The following is a 27,127-nucleotide window of genomic DNA, read 5'->3' on the forward strand; positions in this document are numbered from 1 at the left end:
ATATTTGAAAAAAAAATCAAAATTTTATGGCAGAACTGTTCATTGGCAGCCTGTTGTACATCAGTTCAAGTACAATCTTATCTCATTACCTTCTTGAATGAATATTAATATCTTGCTATTCATGAGAAATGTAATTTTTTATGCACAGCTAGCTATTTGGCTGTTTATTCTTTGTTACGACCTAAAAACACAGTAAGGAACCAGGATATGTGAAGTTTCAATACATTTAAAAGTGCAGTTTGCTGGAGAATGGTAATACTACAGTAGTTTATAAAACTGTTTTATATTTAGGGACCATTATCATTGTTATTTTACCAATTTCCACCCACAAATTCTCATCCTCACTCCTTACACATGTGCAATTCCTGCTTCCTCCTTTCACTGCTGCCAATAACCCCATCCTCATCTTATCGAATTGAGCTGCTCGACCTGCACCTACCCTTGGCAGACCTCCCTAATTGGCACTGGAGCCACTTTCCGCAAACGCATGACATCCTCACTCCTATGACATCTGCCTGATTCTTCCTTCCACCTTATGCCCTACATCCAGAGGAAGCACACATCCTCACTAGCCACTCATACCACTGTCCCACCCCTTTTGCAGGAGAAGAGAGTGCAGAATTTCAGGGCATGTGCCAGGACAGGCAGAGGATCCCCAGATTCTGTGGAAGTGACTCCAGCGGAGAAGGAGGCCCTTGAAATAAGCAAAACCAGTAATACCCTCAAGTATTGGTGATGGAGAGGTTGGTGGATCTGCAGAACAAGGTGACTGATTTCAACTTAAACACACTCTCTCAACCAACCACATCTTCAGCCTACTTCAACATATCAACCAGTATGTGAAGTGCTTCATATGGACATTTACATTTTCTAGCTACCGTTACTAAATCTTCACCCTTTCTTCTTTCCTCTAGGGACTTCACATGAAGAGCACAAGTCCCTGCCCACAGAGGAAGAAGGCTCCTCAGAGGAACTTATCCCTCGTGGGGAACACCATCATACGTTACATGCACTGCAGGGAGCAACGCAGAAACTGGCACATTGAGTGGGCATGTTAGTCTGATAGATGGGCCGGCATAAGGTGAGTCTCACAGCACAAGTGAACAGGAGCAGATAGTAGTGGTAAAGATAGCCGAGAAGAATTGGCGCCGGAGGGAGCCATCCTCTCCAAGCTCTGTTCAGCTGAATAGAGATGTAGAACTCTGGGGGCCAGTCATGAAAAGGAGAATACTTGAGGAACAGGAACAAATGTGTGAGGTGTTGGCAGTCCTGCCAGGAACTCTATCCACTGTGGCAGGGAAGATGGAGGAGTCCAACTTCACCATTTGTGGGGTGCTTTCGCAGGGGTTCTCAACTCTGCAATCTACCTTGGAGTGTGTGGCCACCTCCAGGGACACTGCTGCCGGGCCCTCACAGCAGGAGTCAATGCTACCAGCCTTTGCGGAGGCTCCAACGACTGTAATACAGACATTGGGCTCCAAGTCTGTTCCACGTTAGAGAAGGTGGTGGATCGAGTTGATGCAGACTTCCAAGGCATCACTCATCTCCTCCACTGCACTCCCGCAGATCAGCAGGACTAATGTGGCCGCTGCCTCAAGGGAGGGAAATTGGCAGAACAGTATATGCAGACCTCTCACAGGACGTCAGCACGTCTCCTCCCTTGCCACCCCCTCAACCAATACCTGACATGGTGTCTGAAGTCCTCCTAGCCCAGACTACCCCGGCAGAGGTCCAGGAGCAGCAGTCAGTAGCAGGGCCCTTACTGGCTCTAGCATTCAAGGTTGTCGGCTGTGAGCATCTCAGGAGTCTGAGGGAAGATACACAGCAGCCTAGGCACTTAAGGTTCACATTTGGGTGTTTGAGTACTTGATTTGGGAAGACTTGTTTTCTGGTGCACATTAAAACCTCACATTTTTATCATTCTCGTGTGCCCTTTGATTTCAAGGCAATTTCTGTGTCTGCCTGTCATTATGTCATAGATGTGGAAGCCGGTTCAATCTTTTCACAGTGACAAATTGGACGATTATAAAGCAATGGAGTGAAGGTTGCAGGACTGTTCGTCCAAGGAGGTCTGGTCACATAAGAATGGTAGGATTAAGAAATCTCGAGGTGAAGCACTGTGCTATGAGTAGATTCCATGCATCTCGAGCCACAAGATGCTCCTCACGCCATGCGTCATATCCTTCAACATCTTCTTCCTCATCAGATGATGAGTCCTGCAGGTCTTCTTCCTCCTGCACCATCAGTGCTCTTTGTTGAATGATGTTATGTAGAACACAGCGTGCCACAATTATTCTGGAGACGCTAGCTGGCGAGTATTGCAAGGAGCCTCCTGACCTATCAAGATACCTGAACCTCAATTTGAGCATCCCAATGGCCTGCTCCATGATGCACCTTGTGGTGATGTGACTGCTGTTGATCTTGTTCTGTTGTGAGTTCCAAAGAGGCATCATCAGCCATGGTAGAAGGAGGCATCCCTTGTCCCCAAGCAATCCTCTAACACTGGTGCCAGGTCGAAACATGGAGGAGGTGGGGGGGTGGTGGTGAAGGCTGGATATATTGGACTGCCACAAGTATTGGCTGGGTATTGGGCACATACTTGCATGAACCTCTTCTTGTGGATGCACATGAGTTGCACGTTGATGGAGTGGAAACGCTTGTGGTTCACAAAGGCTCCTGGCTGGTCAGAGGGAGAGGTCTATCGCATCCTGCACTTGTGGAAAGCCAGCCAGAGCTGCAAACCATAATGCTCTTTCTTTCTGACTGCTGACGTCAGTTAGAAAGGAAATGTAATTGGCAAATAAGGCATCCGTGACCTGCCTGATGCACTTGTGGGTGGCTGACTGTGACACCCTTGATATGTCCTCCATAGCAGCCTGGAAGGATCCAAAGGCATACAAGTTGAGGGCGGTGGTCACTTTCACTGCCAGCAAGCAGTAGGTCTTCTTCCAGGAGGCTGTAGAGGTCCGCGATGACCTGTCTTGACAATCGGAGCCTCCTGAAGCACTGCTCCTCAGACAGATCAAGGAAGCTGAGCCCCTTGTCTGTAGACTCTGTGAGGTGGATAAGGCCTTCTGTGCACATTGCTGCCTTCTCTGTAGCCTTCCTACAGCTCCTTCTTCATCACCCCTTTGCTGCTGCTGCTCCTTTTCCTCTTCACTCCAATAGAGTGCACCTAAAGCAGCACCCATGATCAGTTGCTCCATTTTTTTGTAATGATTCTCCAAATTGCAAGCCAAAGCAAACAGTGATCACAGAATCACAGCCCACAATGAAGTAAAAGAGCACCAGTGAATGTTGCAGCTTTATTCACATCGTGGCCCTTTTACATTCAGCCCAATGATCAGTCAGGACCCTATGCTGCCAGGGTTCCCCTAGTGATCTCGCTGACCTGCTAGTTAAAAGCATATTGGGGTCCTAATTGCATCATAGGACCTCAATTTACATATATTTATGAGCCGCCCGCTTCTCTATAACATGAGGCGCAGTGACCCCGATAATTGCCGCTGTTAATATTGCATTGTCCAGGAATGCGGCAGAATTAGCATTTCTGATATTTTAGCCCCTCGTCTGACCTTGTCAGTCGGCGGTGGGGGGAAGGGGGGTTAAAATAGAGACCATAGTAGCGGTAAAACATTCCATGTTGTCTGCAAAAAAAAAAGCTTCCAATGATAATCAAGAGTCTAGCCCCCATGTAAGAAATTCACCAATCAGTGGACCTTCTCAAAACATTTCATCATTTTGAAAACCTCTATCAGATCCACTTAATATTCTCTTCCACTGAAAAAAGCACCATTTTTCAAGCTTTTCTTTACAACTGTTCCTAGCTTAATTCTAGTGAACTTTTGTTATACTCTCCATGGCTCTAAGCTTCTTTTGAAAATGACATGCCCAGAACTGCACACAATACTCCAACTAGGACACATTCAATATCTTGAAATAACAACAGAAAATGCTGGAAAAACTCAGCAGGCCAGGCATCATCTGTGGAGAGAAAATAGAGTCAACGTTTCGGGTCAAACCCTTTGTCAAGACTGAAGGCCAGGCTGGGAGAGTACAAAAGAGAAGTGAAGAGACATTAAGAGGTATTCAAAACGAGACGAGATGGTGATAGGACTAGTGGAGACAAAAGACAGCTCTAGATTAGGTGTGAAATGCGCTGGCAGAATGGGAGACAGCTGCCATGTGGGAGAGAAAAAAAGGGGGGGGGGAAGGGCCAAATCAAAGGTGTGGATAAAAAATAAGTAAAAATGTAACGGGGGCCGAGGTTATGATCTGAAATTGTTGAACTCGATATTGAGTCCGGAAGGCTGTAAAGTGCCTAATCGGAAGATGAGGTGCTGTTCCTCGAGCTTACACTGGGTTTCCGTGGAACAATGCAAGAGCCCGAGTACAGTGAGGTCTGAGTGGGAATGGGGCGGTGAATTAAAATGACAGGCGACCGGAAGCTCAGGGTTATCCTTACGGACTGAATGGAGGTGTTCCGCAAAACGGTCACCCAATCTGCGTTTGGTCTCCCCAATGTAGAGGAGACCACATCGTGAGCAGCGAATACAGTATACTAGATTGCAAGAAGTACAAGTAAATCGCTGTTTCACCTGGAAGGGGTGTTTGGGGCCCTGGACAGTGGGAAGGGGGGAGGTATAAGGGCAGGTGTTGCATCTCCTGCGCTTGCACAGGAAGGTGCTGGGCGAAGGGGAAGGGGTGCTGGGGGTGTTAGAGGAGTGGACTAGGGTGTCTCAGAGGGAGCGGTCCCTACGGAATGCTGAAAGGGGAGGGGAAGATGCGTTTGGTGGTGGGATCACTTTGGAGGTGGCGGAAATGGCGGAGGATGATCCATTGAATGTGGAGGCTGGTGGGGTGAAAGGTGAGGACAAGGGGAACCCTATCGTGGTTCCGGGAGGGAGGGGCAGGGGTGAGGGCAGAAGTGAGGGAGATAGAACGGACATGGTCAAGGGCCGTGTCAACCACGGTAGAGGGGAATCCTCGGTTGAGGAAAAAGGAAGACATGTTGGAAGCACTGGTGTGGAAGGTGGCATAGTCAGAGCAGATGCGGCGGTGACGGAGAAACTGGGAGAATGGAATAGAGTTCTTACAGGAGGCGGGGTGGGAGGAAGTGTAGTCCAGGTAGCTGTGGGAGTCAGTGGGCTTGTAGTGATTGTTGGTCAGTAACCTATCCCCAGAGATGGAGACGGAGAAGTCGAGGAAGGGAAGGGAAGAGTCGGAGATGGACCATGTGAAGGTGAGGGAAGGGTGGAAATTGGCGGCAAAGTGAATGAAATTGTCTAGTTCAGGGCAAGAGCAGGAAACGGCACCGATACAGTCATCAATGTACTGGAAAAAGAGGTGAGGGAGGGGACCCGAGTAGGACTGGAACAAAGTGTGTTCCACATATCCCACAAAAAGGCAGGCATAGCTAGGATCCATGCGGGTACCCATAGCAACACCTTTAATTTGGAGGAAATGAGTGGAGTCAAAGGAGAAGTTGTTCAATGTGAGAACAAGTTCAGCCAGGCGGAGGAGGGTAGTGGTGGATGGGGATTGGTCGGGCCTCTGTTCAAGGAAGAAGCGGAGCGCCCTCAGGCCATCCTGGTGGGGGATGGAGGTGTAGAGGGATTGTACGTCCATGGTGAAAAGGAGGCGGTTGGGGCCAGGAAACTGGAAACTGTTAAAGTGGCAGAGAGCGTCTGAAGAGTCGTGGATGTAGATGGGAAGAGACTGGACAAGGGGAGAAAAGAGAGTCGAGATAGGAAGAGATAAGTTCGGTGGAGCAAGGCTGAAACGATGGGTCTACCAGGGCAGTCCTGTTTGTGGATCTTGGGAAGTAGGTCGAAGCGGGCTGTGCGGGGTTGAGGAACTATGATGTTGGTGGCCGCGGGGGGGAAGATCTCCAGAGGAGATGAGGTCAGTGACAGTCTTGGAAACGGTGGTTTGATGTTCGGTAGTGGGGTCATGGTCCAGGTGTTGGTAGGAGGCGATGTTGGAGAGTTGGTGCGCCAAACAACAACAGCACCACCCTTGTCAGCAGGTTTAATGACAATGTCAGGGTTGGATCTAAGAGAATGGAGTGCTGCAAGTTCAGAGGGAGGTAGGTTGGAGTGAGTGAGGGGAGCAGAGAAATGGAGACGGCCAATGTCACAGCGGCAGTTAGCGATGAAAAGATCTAGCGAGGGTAAGAGGCCAGGGGGAGGGGTCCAGGTAGAACGTGAATTCTGAAAGCGGGAGAAAGGGTCAGCCGTGCGGGGGGAAGACTCCTGGCCAGAGAAGTGGGCACGGAGACGAAGGCGGCGGAAAAAGAGCTCAACATCGTGCCGAGCTCGAAATTCATTGAGGTGGGGGCGTAAGGGGATGAAGCTCAGGCCTTTGCTGAGGACTGATCGTTCGGGGTCAGAGAGGGGAAGGTCAGAGGGGATAGTGAAGATGTGGCAGGGGGCGAGATTGGGAGAAGGGGGGGTCAGAGGAAAGTGAAGGAGAAGGTGGTTCCGGAGGGGCGTTGGTGTTCAAGAGTTGATGAAGCTTGCGATCCTTGAAATCTTGCATCAATATCTTGAAATCAATATCTTGTGCATATTCAACACCACTTTCATGCTTGAATATTCAATCCACCTTTTGAATTTTTAATGGATATTTCTACCGATGCTCCTACCTTTCTATATCTGCAGATCTATCTGATCCTACACTGTTAAGAATCGTACCATTTAAGGTATTTATCTTTTCCACTTTTCCTAAACTGTACTGCACTTTTTTTTGCATTGAATTGTATCTGCCATTTATCTGCCCACTTTGCCAACCTGACCATAGCCCTGGATTCTTCCTCACAGTTTCCCGTGCCCCTAATTTGGGATTATCATTTTTGGAAATCATGCAATCTGGGCCTGAAGGTGGGGTGTGGAGAGCCTTTCTTGCCTGATGCAGAATTTTAACGGGTATGAAACGGGTAAGTGCTACCTCCAAATGTGAAATCCCACCATTTTCGCCTACTGCATGGCCAGTGTAGTATGCCTGCATCATACAGGTATAGTTGCCATACAACAGGCATAAGTAGGATCCACAACGCCATTTACCAATGGCAAGTGATTTCAGAGAGATCAACACCATTATGAAGGTGGCAAGTACACCAAGCATGAGGATGGGATGAATTTTTTTTCCAGTTAGGCCAGCGAGGTTTTCCTCCACCCCAATGGAGCAACAAGGCGCTGCTTCGAAATTCCAAACCATGAATGGCATGGGTGCCTCCTCTTTTATGCTAATGACTCCATCCATGGGATATGGAATGGGGTCAGCACCAGGGGTGATTAGCAGATGGAAGTCCCATCCTGTCGTACTTCTAGTAGTATAATGGCTCACCAGGAATTTCTAGTCCAGGGTTGTTATTGTTGTACAAGTAAACTAATTAGTAGAAACATTCTAGCAACAGTAATTATAACTTGGTCTTACCTTCATGATTATATAAGTGATTAAGCCAAAACTCCAAGGATCTGATACTGCAAAGAACATAAAATAAATTATATAAGTATAGTAAAATGTTATGCTCATGTTCTCGCAGTCACTTCATAAATTCTTAGTCTAGGAATGTAGTTTATTTATACCATGACTAACAGGGTTGTCACAATGGCCTTGAAATTGCGGTCGGAGACGTACCTCCGGAGTACGCCTCCGACCCACGAAACATTTCCGAACTTACCTCCAGGTTCCCAGGCAACGGAGAGTTCAGGACCCGGGCCCACTGGTCCCAGGAACACAGGCAGTTCGGAAGCGTCCCTGGGATCACATTGGGCCTCGTCCTCCGATCACAAAGGAGGATTCCATTGCAGTCATTTCCGATTGAATCCCCTAATGACATGCAATGGAATCCCCAAATAATTAAACAATTTACATAATTCTAATAAATATAAATGTTCTGATTTTCAATTTTAATTAAAAGTCCCTTCATGACACCAAATGCAATAAAAATTAAATTTTTTGAAAAAGAATTTTAAACATTTTAATCTGGGCCAATATTTGCATAAACTAATTTTGTGTTTGCGTATTCATTTTTTATTTTTAAATGTTTAATTTATGATTTATAATAACCCTGCTTTTACCAGTAAGTTTTGTGGGCAATTATTGGGCAAATAACCCAACTCTGCGCCAGTGAAGCTGATTTTACTTTCGGTTCAGTAGATCTGTCAAGGCGAACTTTGACAGATCGCAAGTTCCGGGTTTTTGCACATGCGGAAACCCGGAAGTCCCAGGGCCTTTCAGCAGGATTATGATGGCGCACGCTGAGCATACGCTAGCGAAGGCACCATAATTTCAGGGTCATTGTATTTTTTCCACGGATTCTATGATTCAACATATAACTACAGCAGATAAAACATCTAAAAAAATCATTTGAAACCAATAAAAATTAATTTTAAGCCAAACTAGAGAATTCATAATATCTGGTACTGAGGGGAGAAATACAATAAAAAGGACAAAGAGGAAGTACCCAGCCAATTTTATACGGCCAAACTTAGGAGTTCATGTGCAAATTCAGGCAAATTCTTTGGATATAGGTAGGTCAAAGAAAAGCAGCAAGGATGATTCCAAGATTTGAGAGGCTAAGTTATATAGAGTGACTCACAACATGAATTTATTTCACTGGAGAAACAAGAATTGAGCAGGATCAAGATCCAGGTCTTTAAAGTTACAAAACACATGGATAATATCAATGTAAGAACTAATTAAATTTTTAACATTCTGATCAAGGAATTCAAGGGCATGAATGCAAAAGTCTTTAGAAAGAATAAAGTATTAAAAAATCTTTCTTCAGTGCACTAGATGGCGGTGCCAGGCTCCGGAGGGATTTATAGAGGAGGAAGACGATTGTAAATTTGATGTGTTGGAGGACAGGGCGCCAAGTGTAGATTCGCAACGAAGGGTGATGGTCGAGCAAAGTTTAGTGTGGGACAGGATGTGGGAAGTGAAATTTTGGATGAATTGGAGTTTATGAAGGACGAAGATCAGGATGCCAGCAATGAGGCCGCTGATGTCAACGGTGTTTCAACACCAATAGGAGTGAAGCAGTGACAGAGACGTGCAATCTTGCAAAACTTAAATTCAGCTGGTTTGGTAATGAATAAGATATGGGATTTGAAGCTCAGCTCTTGGTCAAACAGGATGCTAAGGTTGCGTGCAGCCTGGTTCTACCTCATTGAGTAACTACGCTTGGGAGTTGGAATCAGCTAATACCAATGTCTATGGCCCCCAGCAGAAACTGGATACTGTTTCAGGCTGAACCAGACTGTTTGCCACCTCAGTATTCTATTCGAACCATAGCTGAGCTTCCGACTCTACAGGTTCGATTTTCCAAGCCCCAAGGAGGCGGGTTTGGGGGCGGGAGTGGTGGGAAAATTGCAGAATCGGGGGGGCAGGAACCCATCCTGCCCCCAACCCGCCTCCGTGCCAATGTCCCAGGAGGCGGGTACCCGACCTGTGCTGGGAGCCGCCTCCTCGAGGCGAGAAGCGGATTAGTGCCAATTAACTGCCTGTTAACAGGTAGTTAACAGGCAGTTTTTTGCCTAATCCCTATTTTTAGCCCTGAAGTGTGGGCTGTCCAACGGCTCTGAACCACGCCAAGTTAGCAAGGCGGACTGTCGGTCTGCAGGGGTTGGAGGGGTCGAGATGTCCATTGTGCAGGTGAGTGATGGATGCATGTGTGCAGAGGTAAGTGTGTGAGGTAAGTGTAAAGTGTTTTAATAAGTTTTACTTACCTTTACTTTCTCCTGCAGGCTTCCTTCCTTCAGTTCTCGGGAGTCCCTCAGTTCACCGGCACAGAAAGCAGAATGGCCGCTGAACTGTCAAAAGCTGCAGCCTCTGCTTTCTGGTCTGGAGAGCTCTCTAACTGAGTCTGAGTAGAAGGACTCTAGTTAGAAGACAGATTGTCAGTGTTTGACCGCTTCACAGAGCTCTTGACAGATGAAATGTCAATCGCTGACATCACCAGTAACCAGGTGTCCCTTAATTGGCCTGCTGAGCCCGCTGGGCGGGCTTAACAAGGTCAATCAAGGGAAAATAGCGTGGGTTGGCCACAAGTCGATGGAAGCGGGACTACAACCCAAAAAGTGGAAGTCCCGCCTCCGAAAGCTCCCCATTGACAAAATTGAGCCCATATATCTTCTCCATCACAAAGATCACTTACTTTCAACTTCACAACATTGCCAACTTCCAGTCCTACCTCAGCCCACCTGCTGCTGAAATCTACCTCTAGACTCGATCACTCCAATGCCCTCTGGGCCAGCCACCCATTCTCCACGCAAAACTACCCTGCCATATGAATGTCTATAATTTTTTGCCTCCACTAACCTACCTGGAAGACTATTTCAAGTGTTAATCAGTCATTACATGAAGAACATCTTGATATAAATCCTGAGCTTAGCTTTTCCCAATTTGTACCATGCCCCTTATATTACAACCATGGTTTAACGTGAAATAGTGCTCCAAATTAACTTTTCTTTTTCCACCTAGTATCTTGATAAAGCCCTCTGTCATTCACCTGGTTTCTGGTTTGAAGAATCTAAGGGGGCAAAATTCACCACCTTTGCGCCCGCCGTTAGCGCCTCCGGGGGCAAAGGGCTTAGCGCCCAGGCGGGGACGCTAATAGTGCCTGCCGAGAAATTCGGCAGAGCGCTATTGAGGCACTAGCCGATAGCTGGCAGGGCGCTAATTAAAGGGGCGGTCCTGCTGTGCCCCGCGGGGACATTTTAAATTTTGGCCAACCTCCAGGTTGGCTCCTCTTGGCGGGGTCTGTGACCGCCATTGCGCTGTCCAGCACTGCGTCTCGGTGCCGGGCTGCGGCCACGGCACCACGCCACCCTGGTGGGCTATTGGAGGCCGTCAAACAGCCTGCAGAGTGTGCAGTGGCCCTCCCCTTTAACGGAAGGGAAGGGCGCTGAAACGCGTCAGCGCTACACAGAGCGCTCCGCGCTACCACGCTTTCCGCCCCATCCAGAGAGGAACTGGAGCACCCGAGATAGCGCTCCGCTTCCTCGCCAGAGCGGGAAGCCCAATCTAGCGGTCGGGGTGGAAAATGTGAGGCGCTAATTTGGTTACCGCCCCCAAACGGGGCGTAACCAAAGTTCGCCCTCCAAGTGTTTAAAATCTTTCCTCAAAACTCAGTCCTCTGACACAAGGGATCAGCCCCGTGGCCCTGCTCTATGCCACTTCCAGGGCTTGGTTATTTCCCTTGTGTCTCAATGGCCAGTACTCCAAGAGAGGCCTGAGCAGAACAGAATACAGATTCAGAATTATGCCTTCAAACTCTACCAATTTGACAATGGCCCGTAATTTCCGATAGGAGGCTTCCTGCGTGCGGAGACCTCCTATTGAAAAAAAAATCTACGCTCTTACCCGAGGGCTCCCGAGGTCCAGACACTTCCGTTCCTGGGCCTCTCCACAGTCAAAATGCACAGGGCCCACGTATCCCAGGGGCGCATGCAGTTCGCAAGCGTCCCTGGGATCATGTGGGCCAGGCCAACCAATAGGAGAAGGGAATCTCCCTTCATACTTTTGACAGATAGACCTGTCAAATATATGAATGGAGATCACACCAAAAATAAATTTTAACAAAACCATCACGTTTTTAAAATGAGTTAAAATTACAATAAATTAAATATTTTAAACAAAAATGTAATTTTTTGAAAAAAATAATTGACATTTTTTACGGGGCTAAAAATAAACTTACCTCTTTTGTAAAAAAAGTATTTTTAAATGATAAATGAGTGAATTTTCAAAAAACTTTTTCAACTCTTATGCTGGTAAAAGCAGGCCTTATGCCTGTTTTTACCAGACGTAAGGTTTCTAATGGTTTTCTGTGGGTGGAGGTTCTCCAGAAAGCGGAACTATCCGCCCGCAGAGGCAAGCGTCCGATCGGTCAAGAGCATTCTTGACAGATCGGAAATACCGGTTTTCAATGCGGGATATGGTTTATATTCCCCAAGTGGGCTGACCTGATAGGTCGTGAGGACCCTGTTGAGTAACTATAATTCTAAATGTTGGACCTAAATTTCATTTTATGGTGTGTACACAGTCCGTACACACCCGTAGTCATCGGAAAATACGGGCCATTATAATTCCACATTCAGTTTGCTTTGTTGATTGCTATTCTGCAATGGCTGAATATGGCAAGTGTTCCCTCACTATATCCAGCCATTGTGGAGCAATAACCACAGTTCTCTCTCAGCCTCTCAATAGGTGTCTAGCACTATTCATTCAGTATGATCTCCATATTTTTCCCCAGTGTATAACGTCATCCATTTATCTGTACTGAATGTCATAACTCTGCCCACTTGCAATTTTATCTAGGTTAATCTGTAATTCCTTTCGTGCTTCATTAGGTAAAATGGCCTCTCCTTGCCCCCTGCCCCCACCCCAGTTTAGTATTACCTGCAAATGTGACTAACTTGCATTGAATTTCTAAATCCAGGTTGTTTATGTAGATTAGAAACAGTACTGATCACCGGGTACTTCACTCAGTATTGACTGAAAGAGAAGCAGCAAGTACTAGTTAGTGGAGTAAAGTCTCTAGCCTGATATCGCTCCCCTGACTGGTACGCACTGCTTCCTCCCTTTCAGCCATTCAATATTCATCTCTGAGTTTTCCCTCGGCTACCCACTGCCTTCAAGGAGAAATTTCACAGACCGGATCTTTTTGGAGATTTCCACTGTGGTCGGTCACCTCCCTTAGGAGATTGAATGGGTTGGGTACAGTCCATGCCAGGTCAAAAAGCAAATGGTTTGTAGAAGGAACCGGTTTTATTGTCCTTTATCGTTCCATAATAATCTATCTATCTATCGATCTACAGTACGTTGCATTTTTGTCTGTCCGGCTATACAATCAAATGTTATAGAGCGTACCTACACATGTGTTATATCGAAAGAAAGCTTATAATTATCGAAACCTCATAAGCGTATTTACTTTTTGCTCAGACAAAAATTGTTCAGGCAGTATACAAAAACCCTTCAAAATTCCACTCATTATCCACTCATTAGCATTGAGTGACGTGAAGGTTGACCAATCCTATGACGTGATGATTGACCAATCCTACAGTTCAGTCACCTGATGGTTGACCAATCGGTGCGTGTGTGGGCGGGACTAATCATTCTCAGCTCAGGGATCTGGCAGCCATTAAACACCAGCTGGGCCTCAAGCTAAAAATATGATAATCGAGGTCAGTATCTTTTTCAAAAAAAATAACATTTACCAAAAATGTTTTATAAGTACTTTAACTTTCATCTTTGAAGGTATTAAAAGCTAGAAATGTTTAGGTTAAAAAACAGTGGAAAATACCCCAGGCCCCGAGGCCTAGGCTTCTCCAACTGTCGACAGCCCAAATCCAGTCCCAGGCTCCCGGCCCAGACATCGACCAGGCCCAAAAAACCCTTGGCAACGCCAGGCCCCCCCCAGCTAGTTTATTATGTAATGGAGACTGAGGCCGGAATCTTCCCATCAAAAGACAGGTGGGTTTGGAGCGTGAGGGCAGTTAAATTGTTATAAATGTGAATCCCGACCTGATCCCACCTCCAACCTGCTCACTTCCGGTTTTGCCGGAGGGCGGGCAGCTAACTCGCTGCCAGGGGGCAGTACCGTAATTTAAGTACTGTAATGAGGCTGGAAGCCTCTATTTTCCCCTCCATTTTGTTTTTAACTGCCTGTGGACGGGTTTCACACAATTCGTGAAATCCGGCAGTTAAACCAAGGTGGGGACTTATGCATCCAGGAGGTAAGTGGCTTTATACCTAACTCCTGGATCCAGGGTCCTGACCATACCCACCCACCTGCGATCGAAGACCCCCCCCCTCAACAAGGCCTCCGATCGCCTTCCCAGGCCTCCCCCCACAACGATGATGAGGCCGGCCACGATCCTCCGGAGGCCATCCCCGATCCTCCGGCCCCCCACCACCCCCCTCCCCGCGATATCTGATCCCCCCTTCCGCGATCCCCGCTTGCCTGCCAATCCCCGACCACTCCGCCTAATCGCCTGCCGATCCTGAAAACACCCCCCCACCGATCCTCTCCCACCTCCTGATTGCTGAGCCCCTCCGATCCTCTCTCCCCCATCCCGATTGCCGAGCCCCTCCGATCCTCTCTCCCCCCTCCTGATTGCTGAGCCCCTCCGATCCTCTCTCCTCCCTCCAGATTGCTGAGCCCCTCTGATCCTCTCTCCCCATCCCGATTGCCGAGCCCCTCCGATCCTCTCTCCCCTCTCCCGATTGCTGAGCCCCTCCGATCCTCTCTCCCCCCTCCCGATTGCTGAGCCCCTCCGATCCTCTCCCCCCTCCCGATTGCTGAGCCCCTCCGATCCTCTTTCCCCTTCCGATTGCTGAGCCCCTCCGATCCTCTCCCCCCTCCCGATTGCTGAGCCCCTCCGATCCTCTCTCCCCTCCCGATTGCTGAGCCTCTCCGATCCTCTCTCCACCCTCCCGATTGCTGAGCCCCTCCGATCCTCTCCCGCCTCCCGATTGTCGACTCCCCCTCCTGGTTGTTGACCCCGCCCACTCCCACCGATCCCTCGCCACTGAGGCCTACCTGCCCGCAGCCAGCCAACCTCTCAAGCTGAAGGGTCAATAACAAGAGGGCACAGATTTAAGGTGATTGGCAAAAGAACCAGAGGTGACATGAGAAAAAACTTTTAATCCAATGAGTGGTTAGGTTTTGGAATGCACTGCCTGACAGTGGCTGGCTGGCTGGCTGCGAGAGGGAAACCGAGGCCTGATATTTAAATTAGGCCCTGCTGGTAAAATCGGCAGGGACTACGGGAAACCCAGCCTCCCAGGTTTCCCGCCCGCCTTGGACCCCACCCCATCCCACCTCACCGAACACAATTCCAGCCTGAAAGTCTTAGGGGGTGATTTTCACTCAGAAGTCGGGAAGGAGGCAGGACTACAACTTTCGGGGTTGTAGTCCCGCCTCCATCGCGATGCGGCCTATCCACACGATTTTAACTTGATTGACCTTGTTGAGCCCACCCAGCGGGCTCAGCAGGCCAATTAAGGGCCACCCGGCAACAGGTAACGTCACAGACTGAAATTTTATCTGTGAAGACATTTTGACAGATGAAATATCAGTGTTTCACAGCTGTTTGAAGCTGTCAAACAGTGACAGTCTTACTTCTAACTTGAGTCCTTCTACACAGACTCAGTTAGAAATCTCTCCGGCACAGAAAGCTGCAGGCTGTCACTTTTGACAGTTCACAGCCATTCTGCTTTCTGTGCCGGTTAGATGATGGACTCCCGAAACCTAGAGGAAGGAAGGCTAAAAAGGTAAGTACAGGTAATTTAAACTTCTTTACACACTTTAGACACACCAAACACACTTACCTTTGCACTCATGCACCCATCACTCACCTGAACACCGATATCTCGACCCCTCCAAGTCCTTCAACCCGACGGCCCGACACCTCTAACTTGGCGTGGTTTGGAGCTGTCGGGAATCCCACACTTCAAGCTTTAAAATAGGGATTAGGCTAAAAACTGCCTGTTAACTACCTGTTAACAGGCAGTTAATTGTCACTAATCCCTTCCCGCCTCGGGTAGGTGGGTCCCAGCGCGGGGCGGGTACCCGCCTCCTTTGAAACTTACATGGCGGCGGGTTTGGGGCGGGATGGTGTTGGGACCCCCGAATTCAGGACTTTAACCCCCGCACGCCTCCAATCCTGACTCCACGGATCAGTTAAAATCGAGGGCTTAAACTTTATTTGCAGTACTTAAAAGATAAAGTTATTGAATGGTTTCTCCTACTTATATGGGTTTTTCTGCAAGTAAAAGAGTTATCACTTAAGATAACGTGAATGACGATAGTGGTCACTAAACCTGGGTGTCTCATAAAAGGGAACTGTTACAGTTAGGCTGGCATGAATCAGATTACCATGTGAGAATATGTAAAAATTAGTGGTCAAATCTAAGTGTGGGTTACAAAAATAAGATTTACTGCAAAATTTTATCTGGCCTGTTGATACTTTAAATAACCATTTAAAAATTGAGGACTCAACAAAATTCTGTAGAAAAGTTCTATTCAACTGAAGTTACCAATGGTCTTAAAATACACCCCATGAAATTCTTGTCTTCATTTTGAACACCGTTAATGCAACTAACTTTGTTTTCAAGTTCTGACAATTAGTCACAACTTACTTCAGAAGGCCAAAGATGAATGCGTTAAATCTTGTGATGTGGCTCGTTAACTCGGAGTAGTGACTTATCTTGCAATAAAGATTGTTAAGTGCCTTGGTAGAAGGACCTGAAGAGAAAAAAAGATGAAGTATCAAAACAACAATGAAAGGACAACACATTTTATTTGAAAGATGAGCTGTTATCAGGAATTTCTCGATGCTAACTGGGTGGATTAGAACATTGCCCTTTCACCTCTGGGACTTTGGATTGAATTAAACTGTGCCAAGATTGGGCTGAAGCAATCTCAGTCTCTCTTCTTTGACATTTGTTAAGTGTTCCCTATGAAATTAGTTTCACAGACTCATAGAATAGCACAAGAGGCCATAAGACCCATCAAATCTCTGCTGGCTCTTTCGAAGAGCAATCCAGTTAGTCCCACTCCCTGACTCTTTCCCCATATCCCTACAAATTTTTCTCCTTCAAGTATTTATCCAATTCCCTCTGGAAGGCTTCTATTGAATCTGTATCCACCAATCTATTAGGTAGTGCATTCTAAATCCTAACCGCTCATTGCATGAAAAAGTTTTTTCTCATGTAGCCTCTGGTTCTTTTACCAATCACCTTAAATCTGTGCCCTCTTGTTATTGACCCTTCAGCCTTTGGATATTTACTCTATCTAAATCCTTCATAATATTAAACACCTGTATCAAATCTCCTCTTAGCCTTCTCTGCTCTAAGGAGAACAACCCCAGCTTCTCCACTCTATCCATGAAACTGTATTCCCTCATCACTGGAACCATTCCAGTAAATCTCTTCTGAAATCTCTCCAAAGCCTTCACGTCCTTCCTAAAGTGTGGTGCCCAGAATGGGACACAATACTCCAGCTGGGGCCGAACAAGTGTTTTGTACAGGTTTAACATAACTTCCTGGCTTTTGTACTCTATATGCCTCTATTTATAAAGCCCAGGATCCCATATGTTTTATTAACTGCTTTGTTAACCTGTCCTGCCATCTTCAAAGATTTGTGCACAAACACCCCAGGTTTCTCTGTTCCTGCACCCCTTTTAAAATTGTAGTGTGTGTATGGTCTCTCCCTCATTTTTCCTACCAAAATGTATCACCTCACACTTCTCTGCGTTGAATTACATCCGTCGTGTATCCGCCCATTCCACCAGCCTGTCTACGTCCTCTTGAAGTCTATCACTATCTTCCTCACTGTTTACTACACTTCCAAGTTTTATGTCATCTGCAAATTTTGAAATTGTGCCCTGTACCCCCAAGTCCAAGTTATGAATGCATATCAAAAACACCAGTGGTTCTGGTACTGAACCTTGGGGAACTCCCCTGTATACCTCCCTCCAGTCCAAAAAACAGCCATTCTCCACAATCTCGGTTTTCTTTCCCTTAGCCAATTTTGTATCCGTGCTGCTACTGCCCCTTTTATCCCATGGGCTTCAATTTTGCTAACAAGCCTAGTATGTGGTACTTTTATCAAACACCTTCTGAATGTCCATATACAAATGTACTGCCCTCATCCACCCTCTCTGTTACCTTACCAAAAAACTCAATCAAGTTAGTCAAACAAGGTTTGCCCTAACAAATCCATGCTAGCTCTCGTTTATTAGTCCATGCTTGCCCAAGTGGCTGTTAATTTTCTCCCGCATTATTATTTCTAAAAGTTTCCCCACCACCGACGTTAAACTGACTGGCCTGTAATTGCCAGGTTTATCCTTCTCCCTTTTTCTGAATAAGGCAGCAACATTTGCAATCCTCCAGTCCTTTGTCACCACCACTGTATCCAAGGAGGATTGGAAGATTGTGGCCAGTACTGTACCTCCGCAATTTCTACCCTTACTTACCTCAACAATCTAGGATGCATCCCATCCAGACCGGGTGACTTATCCACTTTAATTACCGCCAGCCTGTCTAGTACCTCCTCTTAACTACTTTTATCTCATTCTGTATCCCAGCAACCTCCTCGTTTACCATAGCTTTGGCAAAGTCCCCTTCCTTGGTAAACACTGATGCAAAGTACTCATTTAGTACCTCAGCCATGCCTTCTGCCTCCACCAATAGATCTCCATTTTGGTCCCTAATCAGTCCCACTGGTCCTCTGACAGCACTTTTACTGTTAATATGTCGATAGAAGAACTTTGAATTCCCCTTTATGTTAGTTGCCAATCTAGTCTCTTTGCCTCTCTTATTTCCTTTTTCACTTCTCTTCTGTACTTTATATATTCAGCCTGATTCTCCCTTGTATTATCAAGCTGATATCTGTCATACACCCCCTTTTTCTGCTTCATCCTACTCTCCAACTCCTTCGTCATCCAGCGGGCTCTGTCTTTGGTTGCCCTCCCTTTTCCCCTTGTAGGAATGTACTTAGACTGGTCTCGAACCATCTCCTCTTTAAACGTCACCCATTGCTCCATTACATTTTTGCCTGCCAGTCTTTGACTCCAATTTACCTGGGCCAGATCCCTCCTCAATTCGCTGAAATTAGCCCTCTCCAGTTAAGTATTTTTATTCTAGATTGCTCCTTGTCCTTCTCCATAACTAATCTAAACTTTATGATACTATGATTACTAGAGGCGGGATGGGGCCTATTAGGTACAAAGAAGGTGATATATGCTTAGAGGCGCAGGGTAAGGCTAGAATACTTAATGAGTACTTTGTATTGGTGTTTACAAAGGAAGAGGATGCTGAGATTGTAGAGGTAATGGATGGGGTGAAAATTGATAGGCAGGATGTACTGGAAAGGCTGGATATGCTTAGAGTGGATGGGAACCTAAGTATAGAGTCAATAGGGAGGGAAGAAAAACTGGAATTGGAAAACAAAAACGTAGAAAGTAAATTGGAAGGACAGAGGAATCAAGGGCTAGATAGTAGTCAACAAGGAGATTTGCCTGTACTAAATGGTATATACTTCAATGCAAGGAGTATAGCGAACAAGGCAGATGAGCTGAGGGCACAGGTAGATACTTGGGACTATGATATAATAGCTATTACAGAGACGTGGCTGAAAGAGGGGCAGGTATGGCAGCTCAACATTGCTGGTTACAGGATTTTCAGACGGGATAGAGAGGGAAGTAAAAAGGGAGGGGGTCGTGGTATTGATTAAAGAAACTATTACAGCTGTGAGGAGGGATGATATGTTGGAGGGGTCATCAAACGAGGCCATATGGGTCGAATTGAAAAACAAAAAAGGGGCGATCACACTGCTGGGAGTGTACTACAGACCCCCAAACAGTGAGAGGAAGATAGAAGAACAAATATGTAGACAAATTTCTAAGAAGTGCAAAAACTATAGGGTAGTAATAGTAGGGGATTTCAACTACCCCAATATTAACTGGGATAAAATTAGTGTGAAGGGTATAGAGGGTGCGGAATTCCTAAAATGTATCCAGGAGAACTTTTTTAGCCAGTATGTAGCAAGCCTAACAAGGGAGGGGGCAGTTCTGGACTTAGTTTTAGGGAATGAAACTGGGCAGGTAGAAAGCCTATCAGTGGGGGAGCATTTTGGTGCTAGTGACCATAATTCTGTTAGATTTAAGATAGTTATGGAAAAGGACAAGGATGGACCAGGAATAAAAATTCTAAATTGGGGAAAAGCAAATTTTGCTAAGCTCAGAGGGGATTTAGCCGTAGTGGACTGGAAACAGCTTCCCGAAGGTAAATCAGTGTCAGAGCAGTGGGAGGCATTCAAGGAGGAGATCTGGAGGGTTCAGACCAAATATGTGCCCTTAAAGAAAAAAGGTGGGACTAACAAATCTAGAGCCCCCTGGATGTCCAGGGACATACAGGGTAGAATAAAGAAAAAAAGGGAGGCGTATGACAGATACCGAGGGCTAAATACTCCAGAATCTTTAGAGGAATACAGCAAGCGCAGGGGTGCAATTAAAAAGGATATTAGGAAAGCAAAGAGAGAGCATGAAAAATTCTTGGCACGTAAAATCAAGGAAAACCCAAAGATGTTTTATAAATATATTAAGAGTAAGAGGATAACTAAAGAAAGGGTAGGGCCTATTAGAGATCATGAGGGTAATCTATGTGTGGAGGCGGGAGATGTCGGTAGGGTTCTTAATGAATACTTTGCGTCTGTTTTCACAAAGGAGAGGGGCGAAGCAGACATTGCCATCAGGGGGGAGGAGTGTGAAATATTAGATGAAATAAACATAGTGAGAGAGGAAATATTAAGGGGTTTAGCAGCTTTAAAAGTGGATAAATCCCCAGGCCTGGATGAAATGTATCCTAGGCTGTTAAGCGAAGCAAAAGAGGAAATAGCAGAGGCCCTGACCATCATTTTTCAATCCTTTCTGGCTTCAGGTGTGGTGGCGGAGGACTGCTAATGTGGTACCCTTGTTTAAAAAGGGAGAAAAGGATAGACCAAATAATTACAGGCCAGTCAGCCTAACTTCGGTGGTGGGAAAATTATTGGAAAGAATTCTGAAGGACAGGATAAATCTTCATTTAGAAAGGCACGGATTAATGAAGGATAGTCAGCACGGATTTGTTAAGGGAAGGTCGTGTATGACTTGATTGAATCTTTTGAGGAGGTAACAAGGAGGGTAGATGAGGGTAGTGCATTTGATGTAGTGTATATGGACTTTAGCAAGGCTTTTGATAAGGTTCCACTTGGCAGACTGCTCACGAAGGTAAAAGCCCATGGGATCCAGGGCAAAGTGTCAAGTTGGATTCAAAACTGGCTCGGAGACAGGAAGCAGAGGCTAATGGTTGATGGGTGTTTTTGTGACTGGAAGGCTGTTTCCAGTGGGGTTCCACAGGGCTCAGTACTAGGTCCCTTGCTTTTTGTGGTATATATCAATGATCTAGACTTGAATATAGGGGGTATGATTAAGAAGTTTGCAGATGATGCTAAAATCGGCTGCGTGATTGATATTAAAGAAGGAAACTGTAGACTACAGGAAGATATCAGTAAATTGGTCAGGTGGGCAGAACAGTGACAAATGGAATTCAATCCAGAGAAGTGTGAGGTAATGCATTTGGGGAGGGCTAACAAGGAAAGGGAATACACATTAAATAGTAGGACACAGAGTAGTGTAGAGGAACGAAGGGACCTTGGAGTCCACAGTTCCCTGAAGGTAGCAAGCCAGGTAGATAAGGTGGTTAAGAAGACATACGGGATGCTTGCCTTTATTAGCCGTGGCATAGAATACAAGAGCAGGGGGGTTATGCTTCAACTGTATAAAACACTAGTTAGGCCTCAACTAGAGTACTGCGTGCAGTTCTGGTCACCACATTACAGGAAAGATGTGATTGCACTAGAGAGGGTACAGAGGAGATTTACAAGGATGTTGCCTGGAGTAGAGAATCTTAGCTATGAGGAAAGGCTGTTCCCATTAGCTGATGGTACAAGGACTAGGGAATACAGATTTAAGGTTTTGGGCAAGAGATACAGGGGGGATGTGAAGAAGAACTTTTTTACACAGCGAGTGGTAATGACCTGGAACTCGCTGCCGACAGGGATGGTGGAAGCGGAGACGATCAATGATTTCAAAAGGAACTTGGATAGGCACTTAAGGGAAATAAACTTGTAGGGCTACGGGGATAGAGCGGGGGAATAGGACTGACTGGATTGCTCTACATGGACTCGATGGGTCGAATGGCCTCCTTCTGTGCCATAATGACACTGTGACTCTATTCCCGAGATGCTCTCCAACTGTGACATTTTTCACTTGACCCACTTTATTCCCCAGGACTAGATCCAGCAATGCTGCCTTCCTTGCTGGGCAGGAAGCATACTGATCAAGAAAATTCTTCTGAACACACTTCAGAAATTCCTCCCCTTCTCTGCCCTTAACACAATCACTGCCCCATTCAATATTGTGGTAGTTAAAGTCTCCCATTATCACTACTCCAAAGTCCTTGCACCTTTCAGCAATTTCTTTGCAAATCTGCTCCTCCATCTCCTTCCCACTATTTGGTGACCAATAATATACACCAAGTAGTGTAATAGCTCCTTTATTGTTTCTCAACTCCAACCAAATAGATTCTTTGATCCCTCAGGGACATTCTTTCTAGCACTGTAATATTTTCCTTAATCAAAACTGCTACCCCTCCTTTTTTTCTTTCCCTATCCTTCCTGAATAGCTTGTACCCAGGAATATTAAGCATTCAATCCGCCCCTTTTTTGAGCCAGTTCTCAGTTAACGCCACTGCATCATATTCCCACGTGGCTATTTGCGCCTGCAGCTCACCAACCTTATTAACCACACTGTGCATTTACACACATGCACTCCAAACCTAACTTAGACCTTTTTGTATTTTCTATTATCCCACCTAATTCTGTACTATTTCTAACGCTAACTGTCTCTCCCAGTCCTTTGTGCACCTTGTTTCTACTTTTTAATACTACATCCTGGTGCCCAACAAACTGGTGAATTAGTTTAAACCCACTCCCACAGCACCAGTTAACCTGCCCGCAAGGATATTGGTCTGAGCTCTGTTCAGGTGCAACCCGTCCATCTTGAACAAGTCCCTCCTGCCACAGAACTGGTTCCAATGTCCCAGCAATCTGAAGCCCTACCTCCTGCGCTATGTCTCTAGCCACGCATTAACTTACAATATCTTCTTATTTCTACTCTCACTAGCATGTGGCGCTGGGCGTAATCCAGAGATCCACATCCAAGACATAAATCCTCCTTTAGTAAGCCCACAGTTATTACCCTTTGTGCATCTCCAAATTGGAGCACCCATTACTGCCTCCTTATGAACAGCAATCTCAAAGGTCCCATCCTCATTTCTCGCCTACGTTTCCACCCTGGGAGATAACCTCATCAACCTCCTTCCCATGTCAATTATTCTACCCACCATTGCCTTATTGGACTAGGCTGATGAATAAATTGCCCCTCTACCCATTTCTCTCCAGAATGCTCACTCGTAAACAAACTGTCTTTGACCCTTGGCACAAACTCAAAACACTTGCCACCGATTTCATCCCCCTCCCAAGCCATTGTCTCAGGCTAAACTTGATTATTCGCAACCTCAGCATCTTATTCGAATGTCAACTGAGCTCTGACCCATATCCTCTCCAACACAAAGACCAATTACTTCCATCTACATGACATCATCCACCCCATATAGAGTAGACAAGGGTAATGCAATAGATGTAATATATCTAGATTTCTAAAAGGCCTTCAATAAGGTACCACATAATAGACTGATGAATAAGGGTAGAGCATGTGGAGACAGGACAAGTAGCAGAATGGATAGCTAGCTGGCTTCAAGACAGAAAGCCATGTCGTGTGTGGGGAGGAGTTTTAACCCCCAAGGACGGGTTGGTTGGGGGTGGGTGGGAAGATAAAAATGTAAAATTCTCAAACCAGACCCCAACAAACCCAGTTCCGGTTTTAACGGAGGCGGGTCGGAGGGCGGGCGACAAACTGCTTTCAGGAGGTGGGCCGGTCATGAAAATCTTTTAGGGAGGCTGTGTGCTTCCATTTTAGCTGAATTTTTACTTTTAACGTATGGCGGTCAGGATTCCCATCCCAGCAGGTAAAAGGAGGCGAGGAGGGTCGGATCCTTGAGGGAAGTGCCTTGACTGCACTGCTTGTGGATCAGGAGGAGCGGGAGTGTCTCCCCCAAGCCCGACAAGCTTACACTGCCACCGCCCAACCCCCGACAATGTCGGACTTACCTGACACCCGCTCCTTGGCTGCTCTCCAGCCCGACAGACTGTCAAGCAGACAGGCCGTCAGGCGGGAAACCTGTTCAAAAAAATTGAAAGACATCCTGCCGAGTGCGAGAAACCCTTATTTCTGCATTACCTGTCTGAAAATTTCCCCCTGCTCTCTTCCGGGTTCCGAATAAATATCGGGGCCACATACTCACTATGATTTTTCCAGTGGGTGAGTGTAACACATGGAGAAATTGCTAGCCAAATTGGCCTTGACCCTAACCTCATGAAAACCCCTACTACCTTGTATGAATTTTCCCATTTTCCACACCAGCCAAGGTTATGGCCTCCTTATGACTGTTAATTTGTACTTATCATTTGGGAAGAGCCATGGGTCCACAAACACTAAGAACTGCATTGTGAGAGCCCACACACATTTCACATAGGACCCTTAGATATTCAGCTGAGCAAGGAGACTGTCAGAGGTGAAAGGACAGTGTATTAACCCACCTTTTCCACCTAATCACCATGCAAATATATTTAAAAACTAAATTTGTAGATCTCAGCATAGGCTTCCAACAGAATCAAGTGGCTTCTTAGAATCAAGTGGCTGCTCTCTGACTAGGGAAAAAGTGACTTCTTTAACCAGGCCCACATTGTGTGAAGTTATCTCCTAATGCATGTATATAGTAATAACAACACAGAAGTGCAGTAGCGACATTTTAAAATTGCATTTGCATGTTAATTTATTTATGGCCCACTTCATGCCAAATAGAAATAGAGTGCATAGAATTGTGTAATGCATCTCCATTTGCATCACTCCACAAGGTTAAAAAAGACCCCGCTACTAAGGAGCTCTGAATTGCATTTCACCTGTGCAGCCATCCACAATTCCAACATCCTCAGAAGAGCGGGAAAGAGGGAGAGAAAGGCAGGGAAGATGGGGAAAGGGAAATGGGAAGTTAGGGAAAAGAAGAAGGTAAAAGAGGAAAATAAGGGGTAGAGGGGAAAAGGGGGTGGCAAATGTTAAAAAGGGGGAAAGGGGGGGCGAAGGGGGAAAGGATGGAAGGTGAAGTGAAGAGAAATGAAAGGGGGAGAGGAAAGGGAAAAAAGAGAAAACGAAAAGAGTGAACAGCAGTCAAGGAATAGAGCAAGAATGACTGTTCGTTTTGCAGGTTTTTTTTTAAACAGACTTATCAGAATTCCATAGCTAGCCAACCATGAGAGAATATAATTTTTTGATGGGGTCTGCTCCCAAAAGTTTGAGAGCTATTGGGTTACTGTTACAATATATATTAATGATCTGGACGAGGGAATTGGATGTAATATCTCCAAATTTGCAGACGACACAAAGCTGGGTGGGAGGGTAAGCTGTGAGGAGGATGTCGTGAAACTCCAGTACGATTTGGACAGGTTGGGTGATTGGGCAGAAACATGGCAAATGCACTATAATGTGGATAAATGTGAGGTTATCCACTTTCGTGGCAAAAACAGGAAGGCAGATTATTATTTGAATGGCAATAGATTGGGAGAAGGGGAAGTGCAAAGAGACCTGGGTGTTCTTGTGCACCAGTCGCTGAAGGTAAGCATGCAGGTGCAGCAGGCGGTTAAGAAGGCAAATGGTATGTTGGCCTTCGTACCAAGAGGGTTCGAGTACAGGAACAAGGATGTCTTGCTACAGTTGTACAGGGCCTTGGTGAGACCGCACCTTGAGTATTGTGTGCAGTTTTGGTTGCCTTACCTGAGGAAGGACGTTCTTGCCATGAAAGGAGTGCAGCGAAGATTTACCAGGCTGATACCTGGGATGGCAGGAATGATGTATGAGGAGAGATTGTGTCGATTGGGCTTATACTCACTGGAGTTTAGAAGATTGAGAGGGGATCTCATCGAAACCTATAAAATTCTGTCAGGCCTGGACAGACTAGATGCAGGAAGGATGTTTATGATGGCCGGGGAGTCCAGAACCAGGGGTCATAGTCTAAGGATAAGGGGTAAGCCATTTAAGACTGAAATGAGGAGGAATTTCTTCACCCAGAGAGTGGTGAACCTGTGGAATTCTCTGCCACAGAGGGCGGTGGAGGCCAGTTCATTAAATATATTCAAAAAAGAGTTGGATATATTTCTTAAGGCTAAAGGGATCAAGGGATATGGGGAGACGGCAGGGACAGGGTACTGAATTTGGATGATCAGCCATGATCTCATTGAATGGCGGAGCAGGCTCGAAGGGCCGAATGGCCTACTCCTGCTCCTATCTTCTATGTTTCTATGTTACAAGATTTGATTTGATCCTAAGTTTAAAGTTGAGTTATGGTTATTATTCCATCAATTTATCTGCTTCAGAGCTACCAATTTGTCTTGTTCCCCAAAGAGAATACAAGACTGCTGGTTGCCTAAACTACCAGTCTTTATCAAGACCTTATTCGATATTGTTGGAAGTCCTACCTAAATTACAACCTGTAATCTGAGCACTGAGTGCATTAAGACCTTATATAGCGATTGCTAAAAGTGATGTGTCATACCAAGCTGAGTGGAAGCCTCAATCACAGTCCATGGTAGATTTTTCCTTTGTCCTACGATCATATCCAGAATGTATGCCTTCAAACCATCTTGAAAAATATTTTTCATTGCTGGGCACAGGTACTTAAGTACAAGGTGGCCCACATTGGGACTGACTGAACTGTTCCCAAGCTTGGCCTGTAAAAAAAAGTGCTACTTATCACACTTCATATTTGTTATGGTACAAGGCAATGTTTTAAAAACATTTTCCAACACAGTTGTAAATACCAGTTGTGCCAGTGCAAATGGGACTTGTGCCCATAGACGAGGTAAATAATTTGCTATTAGCAAGACTTCCACTTTCTCCTTTCTAGCATCAGTATTATGAAATATCACTGAATCAGTGGAGGCAGACTGGGGCAGCAAAGCCCATCTTTGTGCAAGGCAGGCTGCAGAAGAGTTCAAACAGCACTTGGTTCCAACCATATGTGTTGCGATATAAATTTAAGGAAAAGTACCAAGAACAATATGTTTTTTTCCTGTTCATAATGCTGGAAAAGAAAACAACTTGGTGTGCAAGTGCAACTGTTCACAGTTTGCATCATGCTAAAAATACTAGTACAGTACAAGGCAAGAGGAAAAACTGTGGCCAATAATGAAAAGTAAAATTATGAAGTGAACGTTCAAAAGTATTTGGGTGTATGAAGACAAAATTAGATTTTTATAATTTTGGACTGTAGAACTTAAATTATTATAACTATTTAATTACTTTAAATAAACAAAAGTTTTAAAAAGTGAATTGTCTAAAAAGGAAATAAAGGAAAGCACTCCATATTTTCCAAAAGTACACAATGGCCCGAATTTTACGAG

The 27,127-nt window shown here is 45.8% G+C and overlaps 1 protein-coding gene across 10 annotated transcripts in view; it reads right to left on the reverse strand.

Annotated features, from left to right (window-relative positions):
- rusc2 (RUN and SH3 domain containing 2) overlaps window positions 1-27,127 on the reverse strand; it is a 260,485-nt gene that overhangs the window by 15,733 nt on the left and 217,625 nt on the right. For all 10 annotated transcript variants that reach the window (XM_085972765.1, XM_085972817.1, XM_085972792.1 and 7 more), the window contains 3 exons: window positions 26,281-26,455; window positions 16,150-16,255; window positions 7,438-7,484 (listed from right to left, as the gene is read on the reverse strand). In XM_085972765.1, the coding sequence (XP_085828891.1) occupies window positions 7,438-7,484; window positions 16,150-16,255; window positions 26,281-26,455 (328 nt within the window). The remainder of the gene's footprint in view (window positions 1-7,437; window positions 7,485-16,149; window positions 16,256-26,280; window positions 26,456-27,127) is intronic.

Source organism: Somniosus microcephalus, chromosome 2, assembly GCF_052327205.1.
Source record: "Somniosus microcephalus isolate GS21.2 chromosome 2, FLI_Smic_1.0, whole genome shotgun sequence".
In the NCBI taxonomy this organism is placed as follows: Eukaryota; Metazoa; Chordata; class Chondrichthyes; order Squaliformes; family Somniosidae; genus Somniosus; species Somniosus microcephalus.